The sequence below is a fragment of the Mesoplodon bidens genome (assembly GCF_964165515.1).
Source record: "Mesoplodon bidens genome assembly, chromosome: 2".
NCBI lineage: Eukaryota > Metazoa > Chordata > Mammalia > Artiodactyla > Ziphiidae > Mesoplodon > Mesoplodon bidens.
In genome coordinates, this window is record NC_138177.1 from 5,977,189 (window position 1) to 5,995,378 (window position 18,190).

General features: G+C 43.4%; 1 protein-coding gene across 2 annotated transcripts in view; it reads right to left on the reverse strand.

Moving 5' to 3' along the window:
• F13B (coagulation factor XIII B chain) overlaps window positions 1-18,190 on the reverse strand; it is a gene marked incomplete at its 5' end in the record, with an annotated part of 33,261 nt that overhangs the window by 13,887 nt on the left and 1,184 nt on the right. For both annotated transcript variants that reach the window (XM_081225425.1, XM_081225426.1), the window contains 4 exons: window positions 588-764; window positions 1,112-1,288; window positions 2,408-2,593; window positions 11,129-11,329. In XM_081225425.1, coding sequence (XP_081081551.1) covers window positions 588-764; window positions 1,112-1,288; window positions 2,408-2,593; window positions 11,129-11,329 — 741 coding nt within the window. The remainder of the gene's footprint in view (window positions 1-587; window positions 765-1,111; window positions 1,289-2,407; window positions 2,594-11,128; window positions 11,330-18,190) is intronic.

Below are 18,190 nucleotides of genomic sequence, written 5' to 3' on the forward strand. Positions count from 1 at the left end.
AACATTGCAGGTGTGATTATATGACTATCGGATTGATGTCTCTTAACAGGTAATCATACCACCTGCTTGAACACAGCCAGTGATATAAATGGAACCATAGACGTCCCATTTGACATTGGCTCTTACTAGATGACCTCAGTTTTGATTTTCACTCTGGGTAACATTCTGCTGCTTTTTCTGCTCTTTACCCCACTGTTTTGAAGACTGTATTTTCACATCAGAGAATATGTGGCTGAGTAATCAGAAAGTAACTTCACAAAGCTGCCACCTTGGGACAACTGGATCTAGTTAATTCCTAACAAGAAAAATTATTCATTATAATAAGAGATTTACAATTTATAATAGATTTTTAAAAATATGTTTAAAAGATATATCCACTCTACAAACTAATGTAAAAATACAGATTTCTTCAGATTAAATGTATTAAAGACTGTTGAAAATAGCACTGATTTAAAAGACAATATTTATTTTAAAAAAATAGCACTCAGGGGAAGAATTAGATATCATCAGAGACTTTTTTTTCATAGAAATTAAAGTTGATTCAGACATGATATTTTATTTGTGTGGTATGAAATTTTAAAAATTACCTTCACAGACAGGAGATTCTGGGTACCAACCAAAGTTATAGCACTGAATTAGATCAGATCCACTTAGATAATAATTTTTATGACAGAAAAACTGAACTACATCTCCTTCTTCATAGGTTTGCTTTACAGGATGAAAATAACCATTTTCTACTGATCTTAAAGAAGAACATATTAATTCTAAAAATGAAAGAACAAATAAAAAACAAAGAAGTGTTATTTTTCCTGTTAGAACAAAATTCACCCACTACTTACCTGCCATATCTGAATTAGAAATCAGCAACTTTACCAAATTTCGTTATGCCTAGTAAAACCTTGTCAATTTATATATTTATTGAATATCGTTAAGCTTATTTTAATTTAAGTATCTGAGCTAAAAGGGTTTTTCCCTCTTTGAGAGCTTGAAATAATGAAAGCCTACTGTCATCATCATTAAAACCAGAAGCAAAAATATATGAAAAAAGGAACATAATTTGCATAACAACTTGTACCTATTTCTGAGGGGGGTTTTCAAAGTGAGAACCTACTGGAGCATCGTGGGGTGAGGGTCCATCCGTACGGGTGACACTCCACCTCCTCCGTCCTGTTCCCGGAAGCTGTGTGGTACCCAGAGGCACACTCATATCGTACTTTGTCCTTCACTTTGAACATCTTCTGTGTTGTGGAATAATTTCCGTGATGTAATTCAGGGGCCAAACATGTTTCTAAAAAAAAAAAGAAATTAAAGTCATTTGTTTTATGAACTCCATCCCTAAACCTAGAATATTAAAAGGAAATCTCAAAAAGTATTTTCTATGAATCTTAACAATATATGACAGAATCAACTCTTGGCAAAATTGCAAAATAATCAAAGTTTGCCTTTGTCTCTGGATTCCCTTTCTTCATGCACCCTGTATCTTAACTCTACCTGTCTTTAGTCTTTAAAATTCTACTCTAGTGTATTTGGCCAAAGGTCCAATTCAATAGAAAACTTGTGCAGTAGCGATTTTTTGATGATGTCCCATCTGTGGATTTGTATAATTTAAATAGATAACACCACACTAACTACATATATATATTCAAATAAGTGGGTTATCTTTAAAATAAATTTATTTATTTATTTATTATTTATTTTTGGCTGCGTTGGGTCTTTGCTGCCGCACGTGGGCTTTCTCTAGTTGTGGTGAGCTGGGGCTACTCTTTGTTGCTGTGCACAGGCCTCTCATTGTGGTGACTTCTCTTGCTGCAGAGCACAGGCTCTAGGAGCATGGGCTTCAGTAACTGTGGCATGCGGGCTCAGTAGTTGTGGCTCACGGGCTCTAGAGCACAGGCTCAGTAGCTGTGGTGCACGGGCTTAGTTGCTCCGTGGCATAGGGGATCATCCCGGATCAGGGCTTGAACCCGCGTCCCCTGCATTGGCAGGTGGATTCGCAAACACTGTGCCACCAGGGAAGTCCCAGACTGGGTTATTTTTAAGTTTACCTAATATTGGTTTGAGGTATAAAATAATGTGTATTATTTCGAACTCTTCTTTAATGAAGGAAATAATAACTTATGTATGTTGTGACAGAAAGTTTCATTAAGGGTCTTTCCTTTTATTCCACTCCAATTCTTTGTTTACTAGTAAAAAATAGGAATTGCTGGAGTAGGTGTGTGGTAGATGTTGGGAATCCTTGGATTAAGGAAACACCCAGCATTAGAGGGAAACAATATAATAACTTCCTGCATTGAGAGACATAATAAAATAACAATTATATTTAAACAAGAATGCCTACCAATATAAGAAAGCATTGAACTCACAAACTCTTATCTTCAGATTTAGGAGATAATTCTTAAACACATACCATGTTCCTTCCTACAGGTTGGCTGAGAAGACCATCCATCAGGGAGGCATTGAACCACTGCTTCATCCTGCCCTGTTGTGGTTTTGTACCCTGATTCACAATGATAACGCATGTTCTCTTGAATTTTGTAAAATAATTTTGTGTCAAAGACGTAACCGTTCCTCAGGTCAGGCTTAGGGCATTTTTCTGTGGGGAAAAAATATTTCTGTTCTAAATTGATGAAATTAAGCTTGTTCTTTACTAAGTTGTAAAACTAACAATGCAAAAGTTTAATACTATTCTTGGAATTTTAAGGAGAGAGAAGAATGTTCACTCCACAATTCCTTGATTTAATTTAATTTTGGAACTATCCTGCATGCTCTGCATCAAATTTCTTTAAAAGTTGATTCAATTTGACAATAAAATTCTTGGATGTACTAACTTCGGTTCTCACAGTCATCCTACCCCTACCTCATCTACTTTAGAAAATATATCCAGAGATCTTCCTCTAACTAATTGTCATTAATGGAAAATAGAAAGAATTTCTTTTGGGTTTACTTCCTAATATTTTTGAGTCCACTGCATTTGATAATTTTTAACATTATGTAACTAAAGCACATATACCTACTCTATGGATCCTTAAAGAATCATGCAGACAATTTAATGTGAAAACTGTGTTCATTTATTTTTTAAGCCTCTGATCGCCTACCTGCACAGTAAGACTCCATAGTCAGTCCATGTAAACTGTGACTGAGTCACAGACATGCTACTCAAAACCTTGGAGTTCACAGAGCTAATTTTTACTAAATACGTGGGACTGCGATGTGTTGGATAGTACATTTACCTTAGCATTGTATGGAGTTTAATCATTTTTTAAGCCTCATTAACGGACCCTCATAACAAACCAATTTAGAAAGGTGAAGAGACTTGTCCAAGGTTAATATACGTTTAAATATATGTTGTACTTGCTGTGTGGCAAGCCCTTTATAAAGAATATCTCCTTGAAGCTGTATGATTCGCAGTTTATAGGTGAGCAAGTCCAGCTCGGAATGTTTAAGCCACTTTTCAATGTTGGAGCAGGATTCACGGGCAGCTGTCTGGCCACAGAGGGTGTCTCAATCCTGACACTGCAATGCTAACCCTGCATCATCCTTTACTGAGTCCTACTTCACTGCTCTCACATCACCTCATCTAAGATGTTTAATTTACTTTTATGCTCTAGTTGTGAGTGAGATGTATTTATTACAGTTCATCTGTGGTCCATGTTAATACTAAAAGTGCAATGCTTAAACTGACGCTCCGTCCTCAAGTCATGGAGTGGATAATTACCCCAAATAGATATATTCACTGGACCTATCGACCACCATAAGCACCTTACCCACTTTTTCTGAATGAAACTGACTCAACCAAAGCGCCTTACTCTGCAAAACAGAGCTTGGGGAATGTGTCAATCAACAGAGGTCACCTGACTCCATGGAAGCCGGCTGATAGTTTGACTCTAGTGTAGCCTCACATGAAATATTGAGATGAGCCGATCAGATTTCCTTTTCACAAATTTGAACTCAAAAAAACACATTTTTCAATGGATATTATGTGAGAAGAAGTTGTCATACAAAGGAGAGTCTTTCAAATGATAAAATACTAGAGTAACAATCCTACATATACTTCTTAAGGCCAGTGTCCAGCATTTTTCGGTCTCCTAAAAACTCTCTGTAAAAGACCCTCATTCTTTTCTTTTTTTTAACATCTTTATTGGAGTATAATTGCTTAACAATGGTGTATTACTTTCTGCTTTATAACAAAGTGAATCAGTTATACATATACATATGTTCCCATATCTCCTCCCTCTTGCATCTCCCTACCTCCCACCCTCCCTATCCCACCCCTCTAGGTGGTCACAAAGCACCAAGTTGATCTCCCTGTGCTATGTGGCTGCTTCCCACTAGCTATCTGTTTTACGTTTGGTAGTGCATATATGTGCATGCCACTCTCTCACTTTGTCCCAGCTTACCCTTCCCCTCCCCGTGTCCTCAAGTCCATTCTCTAGTAGGACTCCATCTTTATTCCTGTCTTGCCCCTAGGTTCTTCATGACCTTGTTTTTCTTTTCTTAGATTCCATATATATGTGTTAGCGTATGTTATTTGTTTTTCTCTTTCAGACTTGCTTCACTCTGTATGACAGACTCTAAGTCCATTCACCTCACTACAAATAACTCAATTGCATTTCTTTTTATGGCTGAGTAATATTCCATTGTACATATGTGCCACATCTGCTTTATCCATTTGTCTGTTGATGGACACTTAGGTTGCTTCCATGTCCTGGCTACTGTAAATAGAGCTGCAATGAATATTGTGGTACATGATTCTTTTTGAATTATGGTTTTCTCAGGGTATATGACCAGTAGTGGGATTGCTGGGTCGTATGGCAGTTCTATTTTTAGTTTTTTTAAGGAACCTCCATACTGTTCTCCATAGTGTCTGTATCAATTTACATTCCCACCAACAGTGCAAGAGGGTTCCCTTTTCTCCACACCCTTTCCAGCATTTATTGTTTGTAGATTTATTGATGATGGCCATTCTGACTGGTGTGAGATGATATCTCATTGTAGTTTTGATTGAATTTCTCTAATGATTAACGATGCTGAGCACTCTTTCATGTGTTTGTTGGCAATCTGTTTATATTCTTTGGAGAAATGTCTATTTAGGTCTTCTGCCCATTTTTGGATTGGGCTGTATGTTCTTTTGATATTGAGCTGCATGAGCTGCTTGTAAATTTTGGAGATTAATCCTTTGTCAGTTGCTTCATTTGCAAATCTTTCTCCCATTCGGAGGGTTGTCTTTTCATCTTGTTTATGGTTTTCTTTGCTGTTCAAAATCTTTTAAGTTTCATTAGGTCCCATATGTTTATTTTTGATTTTATTTCCATTTCTCTAGGAGGTGGGTCAAAAAGGATCTTCCTGTGATTTATGTCATAGAGTGTTCTACCTATATTTTCCTCTAAGGGTTTAATAGTGTCTGGCCTTACATTTAGGTCTTTAATCCATTTTGAATTTATTTTTTGTGTATGGTGTTAGGGAGTGTTCTAATTTCATTCTTTTACATGTAGTTGTCCAGTTTTCCCAGCACCACTTATTGAAGAGGCTGTCTTTTCTCCACTGTATATTCTTGCCTCCTTTATCAAAGATAAGGTGACCACATGTGCATGGGTTTACCTCTGGGCTTTCCATCCTGTTCCATTGATCTATATTTCTGTTTTTGTGCCAGTACCTTACTGTCTTTATTACTGTAGCTTTGTAGTATAGTCTGAAGTCAGGGAGCCTGACTGCTCCAGCTCCGTTTTTCTTTCTCAAGACTGCTTTGGTTATTCAGAGTCTTTTGTGTTTCCATACATATTGTGAAATTTTATTGTTCTAGTTCTGTGAAAAATGCCAGTGGTAGTTTGATAGGGATAGCATTGAATCTGTAGATTGCTTTGGGTAGTATAGTCATTTTCACAATGTTGATGCTTCCAATCCAAGAACATGGTATATCTCTCCATCTATTTGTATCATCATTAATTTCTTTCATCAGTGTCGTATAATTTTCTGCATACATGTCTTTTTTCTCCTTAGGTAAGTTTATTCCTAGATATTTCTTTCTTTTTGTTGCAATGGTAAATGGGAGTTTTTTCTTAATTTCACTTTCAGGTTTTTCATCCTTAGTGTATAGGAATGCAAGAGAGTTCTGTGCATTCATTTTGCATCCTGCTACTTTACCAAATTGATTGATTAGCTCTAGTAGTTTTCTGGTAGCATCTTTAGGATTCTCTATGTATAGTATCATGTCATCTGCAAACAGTGACAGATTTACTTCTTCTTTTCTGATTTAGATTCCTTTTATTTCTTTTTCTTCTCTGATTGCTGTGGCTAAAACTTCCAAAAGCATGTTGAATAATAGTGATGAGAGTGGACAACCTTGCCTTTTTCCTGATCTTAGTGGAAATGGTTTCAGTTTTTCACCATTAAGGATGATGTTGGCTGTGGGTTTGTCATATATGCCCTTTATTATGTTGAGGTAAGTTCCCTCTATGCCTACTTTTTGGAGGGTTTTTTTTTATCATAAATGGGTGTTGAATTTTGTCAAAAGCTTTCTCTGCCTCTATGGAGATGATCATATGGTTTTTCTCATTCAATTTGTTAATATGGTGTATCACATTGATTGATTTGCGTATATTGAAGACTCCTTGTATTCCTGGGATAAACCCCACTTGATCATGGTGTATGATCCTTTTAATGTGCTGTTGCATTCTGTTTGTTGGTATTTTATTGAGGAGTTTTGCATCTATGTTCATCAGTGTTATTGGCCTGTAGTTTTCTTTCTTTGTGACATCTTTGTCTCATTTTGGTATCACGGTGATGGTGGCCACGTGGAATGAGTTTGGGAGTTTTCCACCCTCTGCTATATTTTGGAAGAGTTTGAGAAGGGTAGGTGTTAGTTCTTCTCTAAATGTTTGTTAGTTCTTCTCTAAATGAAGCCATCTGGTCCTGGGCTTTTGTTTGTTGGAAGATTTTTAATCACAGTTTCAAATTCATTGCTTGTGATTGGTCTAATTATAGTTTCTATTTCTTCCTGGTTCAGTCTCGGAAGGTTGTGCATTTCTAAGAATTTGTCCATTTCTTCCAGGTTGTCCATTTTATTCACATATAGTTGCTTGTAGTCATCTCTCAAGATCCTTTGTATTTCTGCAGTGCCAGTTGTTACTTCTCTTTCATTTCTATTTCTATTGATTTGAGTCTTCTCCCTTTTTTTCTTGATGAGTCTGGCTAGTGGTTTATCAGTGTCGTTTATCTTCTCAAAGAACCAGCTTTTAAGATTATTGATCTTTGCTATTGTTTCCTTCATTTCTTTTTCATTTATTTCTGATTTGATCTTTATGATTTCCTTCCTTCTGCTAACTTTGTGGGTTTTTTGTTCTTCTTTCTCTAATTGTTTTAGGTGTCAGGTTAGGTTGTTCATTTCAGATGTTTCTTGTTTCTTATGGTAGGATTGTATTGCTACAAACTTCTCTCTTAGAACTGCTTTTGCTGCATCCCATAGGTTTTGGGCCATTGTGTTTTCATTGTCATTTGTTTCTAGGTATTTTTGGATTTCCTTTTTGATTTTTTCAGTGATCTCTTGGTTATTAAGTAGTGTATTGTTTAGCCTCCATGTGTTTGTATTTTTTATAGATTATTTCCTGTAATTGATATCTAATCTCATAATGTTGTGGTTGGAAAAGATACTTGATATGACTTCAATTTTCTTAAATGTACCAAGGCTTGAGTTGTGACCCAAGATATGATTTATCCTGGAGAATGTTCCATGAGCACTAGAGAAGAAAATGTATTCTGTTGTCTTTGGATGGAATGTCCTATAAATGTCAATTAAGTCCATCGTGTTTAATGTATCATTTACAGCTTGTGTTTCCTTATTTATTTTCATTTTGGATGATCAGTCCATTGGTGAAAGTGGGGTGTTAAAGTACCCTACTATGATTGTGTTACTGTTGATTTCCCTTTTTATGGCTGTTAGTATTTGCCTTATGTATTGAGGTGCTCCTGTGTTGGGTGCATAAATATTTACAATTGTTATATCTTCTTCTTTGATCCCTTGATCATTATGTAGTCTCCTTCCTTTTCTCTTGTAATAGCCTTTGTTTTAAAGTCTATATTTTGTGATATGAGAATTGCTACTGCAGCTTTCTTTTGATTTCAATTTGCATGGAGTATCTTTTTCCATCCCCTCACTTTCAGTCTGTATGTGTCCCTAGGTCGGAAGGGGTCTCTTGTAGACAACATATATATGGGTCTTGTTTTTGTATCCCTTCATCCAGTGTCTATCTTTTGTTTAGAGCATTTAGTCCATTTATATTTAAGGTAATTATTGATATGTATATTCCTATTCCTATTTTCTTAATTGTTTGGTGTTTGTTATTGTAGGTCTTTTCCTTCTCTTGTGTTTCCTGCCTAGAGAAGTTCCTTTAGTATTTCTTGTAAAGCTGGTTTGGTTATGCTGAATTCTGTTAGCTTTTGTTTGTCTGTAAATGTTTTAATTTCTCCATCAATTCTGAATGAGAACCTTGCTGGGTAGAGTAATCTTGGTTGCAGGTTTTTCCCTTTCATCACTTTAAATATATCCTGCCACTCCCTTCTGGCTTACAGAGTTTTTGCTGAATGATCAGCTCTTAACCTTATGGGGATTCCCTTGTATGTTATTTGTTGTTTTCCCCTTGCTGTTTTGAATATTTTTTCTTTGTACTTAATTTTTGAGAGTTTGATTAATATGTGTCTTGGCGTGTTTCTCCTTGGATTTATCCTGTATGGGACTCTCTGTGCTTCCTGGACTTGATTAACTATTTCATTTCCCATATTAAGGAAGTTTTCAACTATAATCTCTTCAAATATTTTCTCAGTCCCTTTCCTTTTCTCTTCTTCTTCTGGGATCCCTATAATTAGAATGTTGGTGCATTTAAGGTTGTCCCAGAGGTCTCTGAGACTGTCCTCATTTCTTTTTATTCTTTTTGCTTTATTCTGCTCTGCAGTAGTCATTTCCCCTATTTTATCTTCCAGGTCACTTATCTGTTCCTCTGCCTCAGTTATTCTGATATTGATTCCTTCTAGAGAATTTTAAATTTCATTTACTGTTTTGTTCCTCTTTGGTTTTTTTTGCTCTTTAGTTCTTCTATGTCCTTGTTAAACGTTTCTTTTATTTTCTCCATTTTATTTCCCAGATTTTTGTTCATCTTTAATATCATTATTCTGAATTTTCTTTCAGGTAGACAGCCTATTTCGTCTTAATATTTTAGGTCTGCTGAGTTTTTACCTTGTTCCTTCATCTGCTGTGTGTTTCTCTGTCCTCTCATTTTGCTTAACTTATTGTGTTCGGCATCTCCTTTTCGCAGGCTGCTGTTTCATAGTTCCTGTTGTTTTTTGTGTCTGTCCCCAGTGGGTAAGGTTGGTTCAGTGGGTTGTGCAGGCTTCCTGGTGGAGGGGACTAGTGCCTGTGTACTGGTGGGTGAGGCTTGATCTTGTTTTTCTGGTGGGCAGGTCCATGTCTGGTGGTGTGTTTTGGGCTGTCTGTGACCTTATGCTTTTAGACAGCCTCTCTGCTAATGCGTGGGGTTGTGTTCCTGTCTTGCTAGTTGTTTGGCATAGGGTGTCCCGCACTGTAGGTTGCTGGTCGTTGAGTGGAGCTGGGTCTTAACATTGAGATGGAGATCTCTGGGAGAGCTCTCACCGATTCATATTATGTGAGTCCAGGAAGTCTCTGGTGGTCCAATGTCCTGAACTTGGCTGTCCCACCTCACAGGCACAGCCCTGACGCCTGGCTGGAGCACCAAGAGCCTGTCATCCACACGGCTCAGAATAAAAGGGAGAAAAAAAAGAAGAAAGAAAGAAAGAAAGAAAGAAAGAAAGAAAGAAAGAAAGAAAGAAAGAAAGAAAGAAAGAGATAAAATAAAATAAAATAAATTATTAAAAAAACAATTATTAAAAAAGTTACTTAAAAGTAATAAAAAAAAAGAAAGAAAGAAGAGAGCAACCAAACCAAAAAACAAATCCACCAATGGTAACAAGCGCTAAAAACTATACTAAAAAACAAACAAACAAACAAAAAAAGGACAGATAGAACCCTAGGACAAATGGTAAAAGCAAAACTATACAGACAACATCTCACACAGAAACATAACATACCCACTCAGAAAAAGAGAAAAAAGGGAAAAATCGTTGCTCCCAAAGTCCACCTCCTCAATTTGGGATGATTCCTTGCCTATTCAGGTATTCCACAGATGCAGGGTACATCAAGTTGATTGTGCAGATTTAATCTGCTGCTCCTGAGGCTGCTAGGAGAAATTGCCCTTTCTCTTCTTTGTTCTCACAGCTCCCGGTGTTCACCTTTGGGTTTGGCCCCGCCTCTGTGTGTAGGTCGCCTGAAGGTGTCTCTTCTTCGCTCAGACAGGACCGGGTTAAAGGAGCCACTGATTCGGGGGCTCTGGCTCACTCAGGCCGGGGGAGGGAGGGGCACGGATGCGGGGCGAGCCTGCGGAGGCAGAGGCCTGCGTGACGTTGCACCAGCCTGAGACGCGCCGTGCGTTCTCCTGGGGAAGTTGTCTCTGGATCCCGGGACCCTGGCAGTGGCGGGCTGCACAGGCTCCCGGGAGGGGCGGTGTGGATAGTGACCTGTGCTCGCACACAGGCTTCTTGGTGGCGGCAGCAGCGGCCTTAGCGTCTCATGCCTGTCTCTGGGGTCCTCACTGTTAGCCGCGGCTCACGCCCATCTCTGGAGCTCCTTTAAGCAGCGCTCTGAATCCCCTCTCCTCACGCACCAGGAAACAAAGAGGTAAGAAAAAGTCTCTTGCCTCTTCGGCAGCTCCAGACCTTTCCCCAGACTCCCTCCCAGCCAGCTGTGGCGCACTAGCCCCTTCAGGCTGTGTTCACGCAGTGGTGCCTCTCTTCCTTGCAATGTGATAATAACAATTTCAATAACTATCCGTATTCTCTTCACAGGGTAATATTAAAGACAGATAAATAAGATAACATTTTAATGAAAGACATGATTTACAGAATTACAGTATATGCCTTCATTTTGTAAAAAAGACAGTTGGCCAGCAATTTTGTTCTTATCTACCAAAAGGTTTAGACACCTGCCGTATTTTAGGGGATGCTAGTTTTACAAGCTCATTTATTTCCATGTTATCACATGACGTTGACCCCGCCACTGACTTACTGAAGCACCGTGGTTCTGGGGACCATCCTGCTGCCGTACACGTGGTCTGGGCCTCTTGTTTCCCAGTTTCAGCTGTATAACCAGCCAAGCAGGAAAATGACAGATTTTGGTTTATGCTCATTGGAAAGTAATAACTTTCAAAAGTATAGTAATATTGGGCAATCCTTCCATTTTCCACACTTGGAAAACCACAGGGTTTCTCTGAAATAAGAAAATATCAAGCTGAACACTGAAAAATATATTTAAAACCATACAATTTTTGATCAAGTGACAATAGATTTTTAAATTCAAAGTGTTTGCAGACACTGTACCCAGTACTTATTTTTATTACTTAACATTTTAGGGTATTTTTTGCCAATCCTTTTCAATCAGGAAGTAATCTGCTAGCAACCACAGCACTCAACAGTCAGAATAAATCTGGGCAGGCCAGTTCCTCAGGGAAGGCTTCCCTAACTTTGTCAAACAGCACGTTCTAATAGAAACACAAGCCATATATGTATATTTAAATTTCTAGCAGGCACATTAATAAAAGGAACAGTTGAAGTTAATCTTAATATTATTTTTTTCCTACTAAGTCTGAACTCCAGTGTGTATTTACACTCATGGCACATCCCAATATGGACTAGTCTTATTTCAAAAGCCACATGCAATTAGTGGCCACTGTATTATTGGATGGGAAAGTTCTAGAATAGATGAGGTTCTCCTTAAGATACGCAGTTACAAGTTTTCATATGAATGGCTTTTGTCTTGTTTTGTTCTTTAAGAAAAAGACAGACAACCAAGTGAAAAAATAAAAGACTTGAGTGAGAACCTTACATTAAACGGTCAGAGGTCTAGCAAAGAGGACTCAGCTTTATCAGTCATCAGGGAAAGGCAAATTTAAATCACCATGAGATAGAACCATACATCCACAGGAATGACTGACCTGGAAGAGACAGACTACCCCAGTGGTTGGGGTGGACATGGAGAAAAGGGAGCTCAAGACCACTGCAAGTAAGAGTGGAAACAGGTACGACCTCTCCTGAGAAAACAGTATGGCAGAATAGGTACAAACCACATTGAAAGCACATCTCTGGGCACCCACATGTGTAACAGAGTGTTCCTGGCAAGTCTCTGCATGTGGTGCCAACTGGAAGCAACCAAGTGCCCACTGACGGCAGAAAAGACAAACACACGTCAGACTGTGCACACAAGGGATATTACACAGTAACACGAGTGTTGATGCTGATGGTGAATCTCACAGACCTATGATTGTCTCTGCTGTGTCACCTAATCTCCTACTGAGTCCCCTCCTTTTTCTTCCTGCCAACCGCACCACCTCCTACCTTTCCTACTTGTAACACTCCTAGAAGAAGGAGCCCCTCCTCCCCTAGGCTTCATCCCCCCACCCCTCCCCCACTCATTCAACCAAGCCCCAGCCACTCCCCCTGGGCCCTTGTCACCTCACTGGAGAGCTCAGCCATGGACCTGCTCCAGGCCCCATGCCCATCTCTCATCAGATGTGCAGGCTGCCTGTGGGTACACTTGCCTGGAACCCCTCCAGCAGGTGCCAGCTGGGTTCTTACCCCTCAGGAGGACCAGTCCGCTCTGGAAGCTGCCACGGCTGTCAGGCAGAGACAGCCAGGAGAAATGTAGTAAAACGGGAAGTGAAGAACTGGCCCCCCTGCAACAAAAGGTTGAAGGCAGGGATCGGTGCCGGTGGTAGAATGTGAGGGTTGGATGGTTGTTCTCAGGTTCCCAGACTGCACGGTGGGAGGTGCCGTTGCGGACACATCAAGGGACCCTACACTGAGACTTGAGGTCCTAGGGTGGTTGATGCTTTATCTTCTCAAGAGTATCGTGTGGTGGCAGCTGAGAGGATGAGCCCGGAGCCCTCCTCCTGTCCCATCAGACCTCCGACCATCAGGGGGAGGGGCGAGGGTCAACCAGGACCTCAGCAGAGATGGCCGAGAAAAATCAGGCCCAGGAGTTCCGCCCTCAATCCCAACAGGAGCCGATGAAACACAGACCTTTACCCAAAGCAGTGGTTGTAGCTGATGGCAGCCTGGTGCCCGCAGGAACTGACCCAGGTCACTGCCCCTGGGCTCAGAGATCCTGGTGGCATCAAGCTCGGACGCGCAGGCCAGAGGCGCCTTCCCAGAGCAGGGGCCACCGTCATCACAGGTACCACCTCCTCTCACCTGCCTTCCCGTATTCTGAAAGGCGCCACGACCCAGCTGCCGTTGGGGAGAGGCCGTGGGGGCGACGGAGCGCGTGGAAGACCTGAGACCCGTGGGCGGTGCCAGGTGCGCGGGGGCGGAAGGTTGACTCGTGGACATTCAGGAGAGCCAGTGCCTGGATGGTCATGCTGCGTTCCTGCTTGGTGAGCACCCAGGTGCCCTGAGCATCGTTTCTTCGCACGAGGCTGGGTGGGTCCTCCGGCAGTGCTGGGCGGACTGCACTGCTCTTGCCTTGGCCCCGCCAGCGGCCACAGGTGGGGGCCGTCTGCATCTCCATCAGCTTGCAGAGCTTGAACGGTAACTCGGTTTCTCAGGCCACCTGCCAACCCGAGAAAAAGCCTTGGGGTCCAGAGGACAGTCTTGGGGTCCAGAGAGCAGTGTGACCGCGAGGAGAAGAGCCTGTCCGGAGCTTCCAAAGACACAGCGCACGAGGCGAGGACCTGGGTCATCGTGCAGGAGGTCAAGCCAGGCAGCCAAGGGCATCCATGCAGGGAAAGGAACCTCTCCCACCAGGACTGAGCTTCACCCAGAGCCGGCCTTGCCGGGAGCAGTCAGACAAGGTGCACACGCCCCGCTGTGAGACCCGGAGAGGGAGGCCTGGAGGCAGCCTCCGAGGCTGTTCCCTGGCTCCTGATCCCAGGGCCTCCCGTCTGGACAGCCCAGGGGGCCGTGATGGGAGCAGCAGGCCTGGGCCAGGAAGGATGGGTGCTCGCAGAGTGAGAAACAGTCCACACCGCAGGAACTCCCTGTTCTTTTGTCTTCAGCCCTCGGTCCCACAAGGGGAGAGTCAGGCTTTGGGAGCAGGTGGCAGAGGTCAGGGAGAAAGAGCCAGAGATGACGACTCCCAGCTGCAGGGGCAGTTCCACTGTCTGAAGGACTTTTTCTTTTTGTGGTGAGAAGGCAGGAGGCCCCCTGGATATGAGGGTCCCCCCAGGTTCTTCTTTTGGGTGCTTGTTGCTTTGATGTGTGGTTCTGTCCCAAGGTCTATGGCTGGGTTGGGGGCGGTTCACCCCCATCCACCAGCCTCTGCTTGATCTTCGGCTTCAGCAGTTCCCACGCCCCTTCACCAGGCCTCCCACCAAATGACTAACTTTATTTGCCTTTGGATGGCTTCTGGGGAGGGTGGGGCTGGCAGCAGCCTGGGCTTCACATGCCCTCCTTGGACCTGAGGCAAGGACCAGAACTGAGGCCAAACCCAAAGAACTCTACAGTCTGGGACCATGTCAGTCTATTCAGGGGAGGGTGCCACTTCAGGAGAGGCATGTTGGGAGGCCCAGACCCTGGCTCTCATCCTCGGCAATGCTGTTGCCGTATGATCGGCAGAGCCTTCATCCTCTGCAGATGGTCGTCTCCTGCTTCCCCTGTGGTGAGGATGGAGAGGAGGGTGCCACGGGGGAGAGAAGGATGGAGAGGAGGGTGCCATGGGGAAGAGGAGGATGGGAGGAGGGTGCCAGGGGGAAGAGAAGGATGGAGAGGAGGGTGCCACGGGGAAGAGGAGGATGGAGAGGAGGGTACCACGGGGGAGAGGAGGATGGGAGGAGGGTGCCAGGGGGAAGAGAAGGATGGAGAGGAGGGTGCCACGGGAAAGAGGAGGATGGAGAGGAGGGCACCACGGGGGAGAGGAGGATGGGAGGAGGGTGCCACGGGGAAGAGAAGGATGGAGAAGAGGGTGTCACGGGGAAGAGGAGGATGGAGAGGAGGGTGCCATGGGGGAGAGGAGGATGGAGAGGAGGGTGTCATGGGGAGAGGAGGATGGGAGGAGGGTGCCACGGGGAAGAGAAGGATGGAGAGGAGGGTGCCACGGGGAAGAGGAGGATGGAGAGGAGGGTGTCACGGGGGAGAGGAGGATGGGAGGAGGGTGCCACGGGGAAAAGAAGGATGGAGAAGAGGGTGCCACGGGGAAGAGGAGGATGAAGAGGAAGGTGCCACGGGGAAGAGGAGGATGGAGAGGAGGTTGCCACGGGGAAGAGGAGGATGAAGAGGAAGGTGCCATGGGGAAGAGGAGGATGGAGAGGAGGGTGCCACGGGGAAGAGAAGGTTGGAGAGGAGGGTGCCAGGGGGAAGAGAAGGATGGAGAGGAGGGTGCCATGGGGAAGAGAAGGATGGAGAGGAGGGTGCCACGGGGAAGAGGAGGATGGAGAGGAGGGTGTCACGGGGGAGAGGAGGATGGGAGGAGGGTGCCACAGGGAAAAGAAGGATGGAGAAGAGGGTGCCACGGAGAAGAGGAGGATGAAGAGGAGGTTGCCACGGGGAAAAGAAGGATGGAGAGGAGGGTGTCACGGGGAAGAGGAGGATGGAGAGGAGGGTGTCACGGGGAGAGGAGGATGGGAGGAGGGTGCCACGGGGAAAAGAAGGATGGAGAAGAGGGTGTCACGGGGAAGAGGAGGATGGAGAGGAGGGTGCCACAGGGAAGAGGAGGATGGAGAGGAGGGTGTCACGGGGGAGAGGAGGATGGGAGGAGGGTGCCACGGGGAAAAGAAGGATGGAGAAGAAGGTGCCACGGGGAAGAGGAGGATGAAGAGGAAGGTGCCACGGGGAAGAGGAGGATGGAGAGGAGGTTGCCACGGGGAAGAGGAGGATGAAGAGGAAGGTGCCATGGGGAAGAGGAGGATGGAGAGGAGGATGGAGAGGAGGGTGCCACGGGGAAGAGAAGGATGGAGAGGAGGGTGCCACGGGGAAGAGGAGGATGGAGAGGAGGGTGTCACGGGGGAGAGGAGGATGGGAGGAGGGTGCCACGGGGAAAAGAAGGATGGAGAAGAGGGTGCCACGGGGAAGAGGAGGATGAAGAGGGAGGTGCCACGGGGAAGAGGAGGATGGAGAGGAGGTTGCCACGTGGAAGAGAAGGATGGAGAGGAGGGTGCCATGGGGAAGAGGAGGATGAAGAGGAAGGTGCCACGGGGAAGAGGAGGATGGAGAGGAGGTTGCCACGGGGAAGAGAAGGATGGAGAGGAGGGTGCCATGGGGAAGAGGAGGATGAAGAGGAAGGTGCCACGGGGAAGAGGAAGATGGAGAGGAGGGTGCCACAGGGAAGCTGGTGGCCCAGGCCAGTCCCACAGCTCTCCTGTGGCTCCTATGCTTTTTCTGGGGATGTGTTCAAGCTCAGGGGGTGGGGGCAGGCTCCTCCTTGGTCTCTGGGGAGTTGGGGCTTGGCAGCACTGGCTCCTGCTCCAGGATGGCTCTGGAGACCATCCCTTTGGAAGCCTCTTCCACCACCTCTGGCACGTCACCCTCGTGCCAGATAATCCATGGGCAGAGAAGTCAGGATGGTTACCCGAGGTTTAGTCCTTTAAAAAGGGACGTTTTGGAGGCTTCTGAGTGCCAGTCAATGTTCTATATGTTGATCCACGTGCAGTAAAATTTCATAAACATTTATAGAGGGGCATCCTATGATTTTTGCATTTTTCTGCATACATTATATTCCAAAGAAAACATTTATTTTAAAAAATCTATCCTTATGTTGGAGACTTTAAAATAATAAATACACTTAAAAGAAAGCAGTTATTGAGCAGCCCCTAGGGTTTGTGTTGGGAGGAAGCGGCAGGTGTGTAGAAGACCTGGGCTGCTGGGATTATTTTGCCTTCAATGCCTTGGGGACGACAGACAACCCTCTTGCTACCATGAGATATAAAATAATAGCAGTGCCCTCCCAGGGCTGAGGGAAGTGGGCAAGGAATTATGAGTAAAAGAAACTTTCCAGAGTCTGATGGAAGGAAGGAGCAGATAAAAACATGTGCAGGGGAGGCCCCGTCCCCTGAGGATTCTCACCATTTTCCATACCCATACCACCAGGGGTTTACAAAGAAGACTCTTTAGAACTAGCAGAAACTATAGGCAAAAGTTCATGAATCTGATTATATGAAAATTGAGAATGTCTTTCCATGAAAAGTATTGTTGACAAAACACACACATCACATTTTGGAAGAAGGAATTTGCAATGTCTAAAATTGACAAGAAGTTAAAATGTATTGTCTGCAAAGAGCTCCCACAAATCAGCTCTTTAAAAGGCAGAAAGCAGAGGGAAATGCTAATCTGTTACAAATCAGGAAACGAAGAAAAGGAATTGAGCCCATAGCCCCACATGGGGGATATATACAGGCAAGAGAAATCGTCACAGAGAAATAAGGTGATTACATGAAAGCACTCATTTCAGAGTTACTTGAGGTTAGGAGGAAATTAGAGGAAACTATGTGTCCATCCTTCAGAGAGTGGATAAGTAAATATATGAAGGTAGGTAGCACTTAAGAGCAACAAACTAGATTCAGCAACAAGGAAATATATTTAAACAGTAGCAAGTAAAATGAAACAATAAGGAGATAAAATCTATGGCAAGCTTCCATTTATATGAATGTAAAACACACAAAACCAGACATAGCTTACAAAGATATTTGCATATTTAAGGATATATCAAATATTATAGTGGGTCCCAACAGTTTGGTTTTCAACAGTTGGGTTTTCAAGAGTTTGGCTGAAAGGGAAATGGAATTCAGGGTCAGGAATGAAGAGGGAAAATGTATAAATAAAACAAAAGTGACACTTTTCATAGGCCAGTGATGGTCATATGAAATGAGGGGTATAGTTAACTTGATCTTGTCCCTAAGATTCCGGATGCAGGTGGGGGAAGCATGGGAATATGAGGTCATGGTCCCTGTCTTCAGGCAGCTGACATTTCTTTGTTTGTGTGAAAGAAGATTATAATTACACAATAATTAGAAAATTAGCTAGAATATTGCAGTGTTTTCATGGTATAGATAATAGACAATTATATCGGTGTTTTTTTTCCCTATTTAGACAGAAAAATAAAAGGAAACTTCACGCACAAATTATCTTATTGTAGAATTAAATG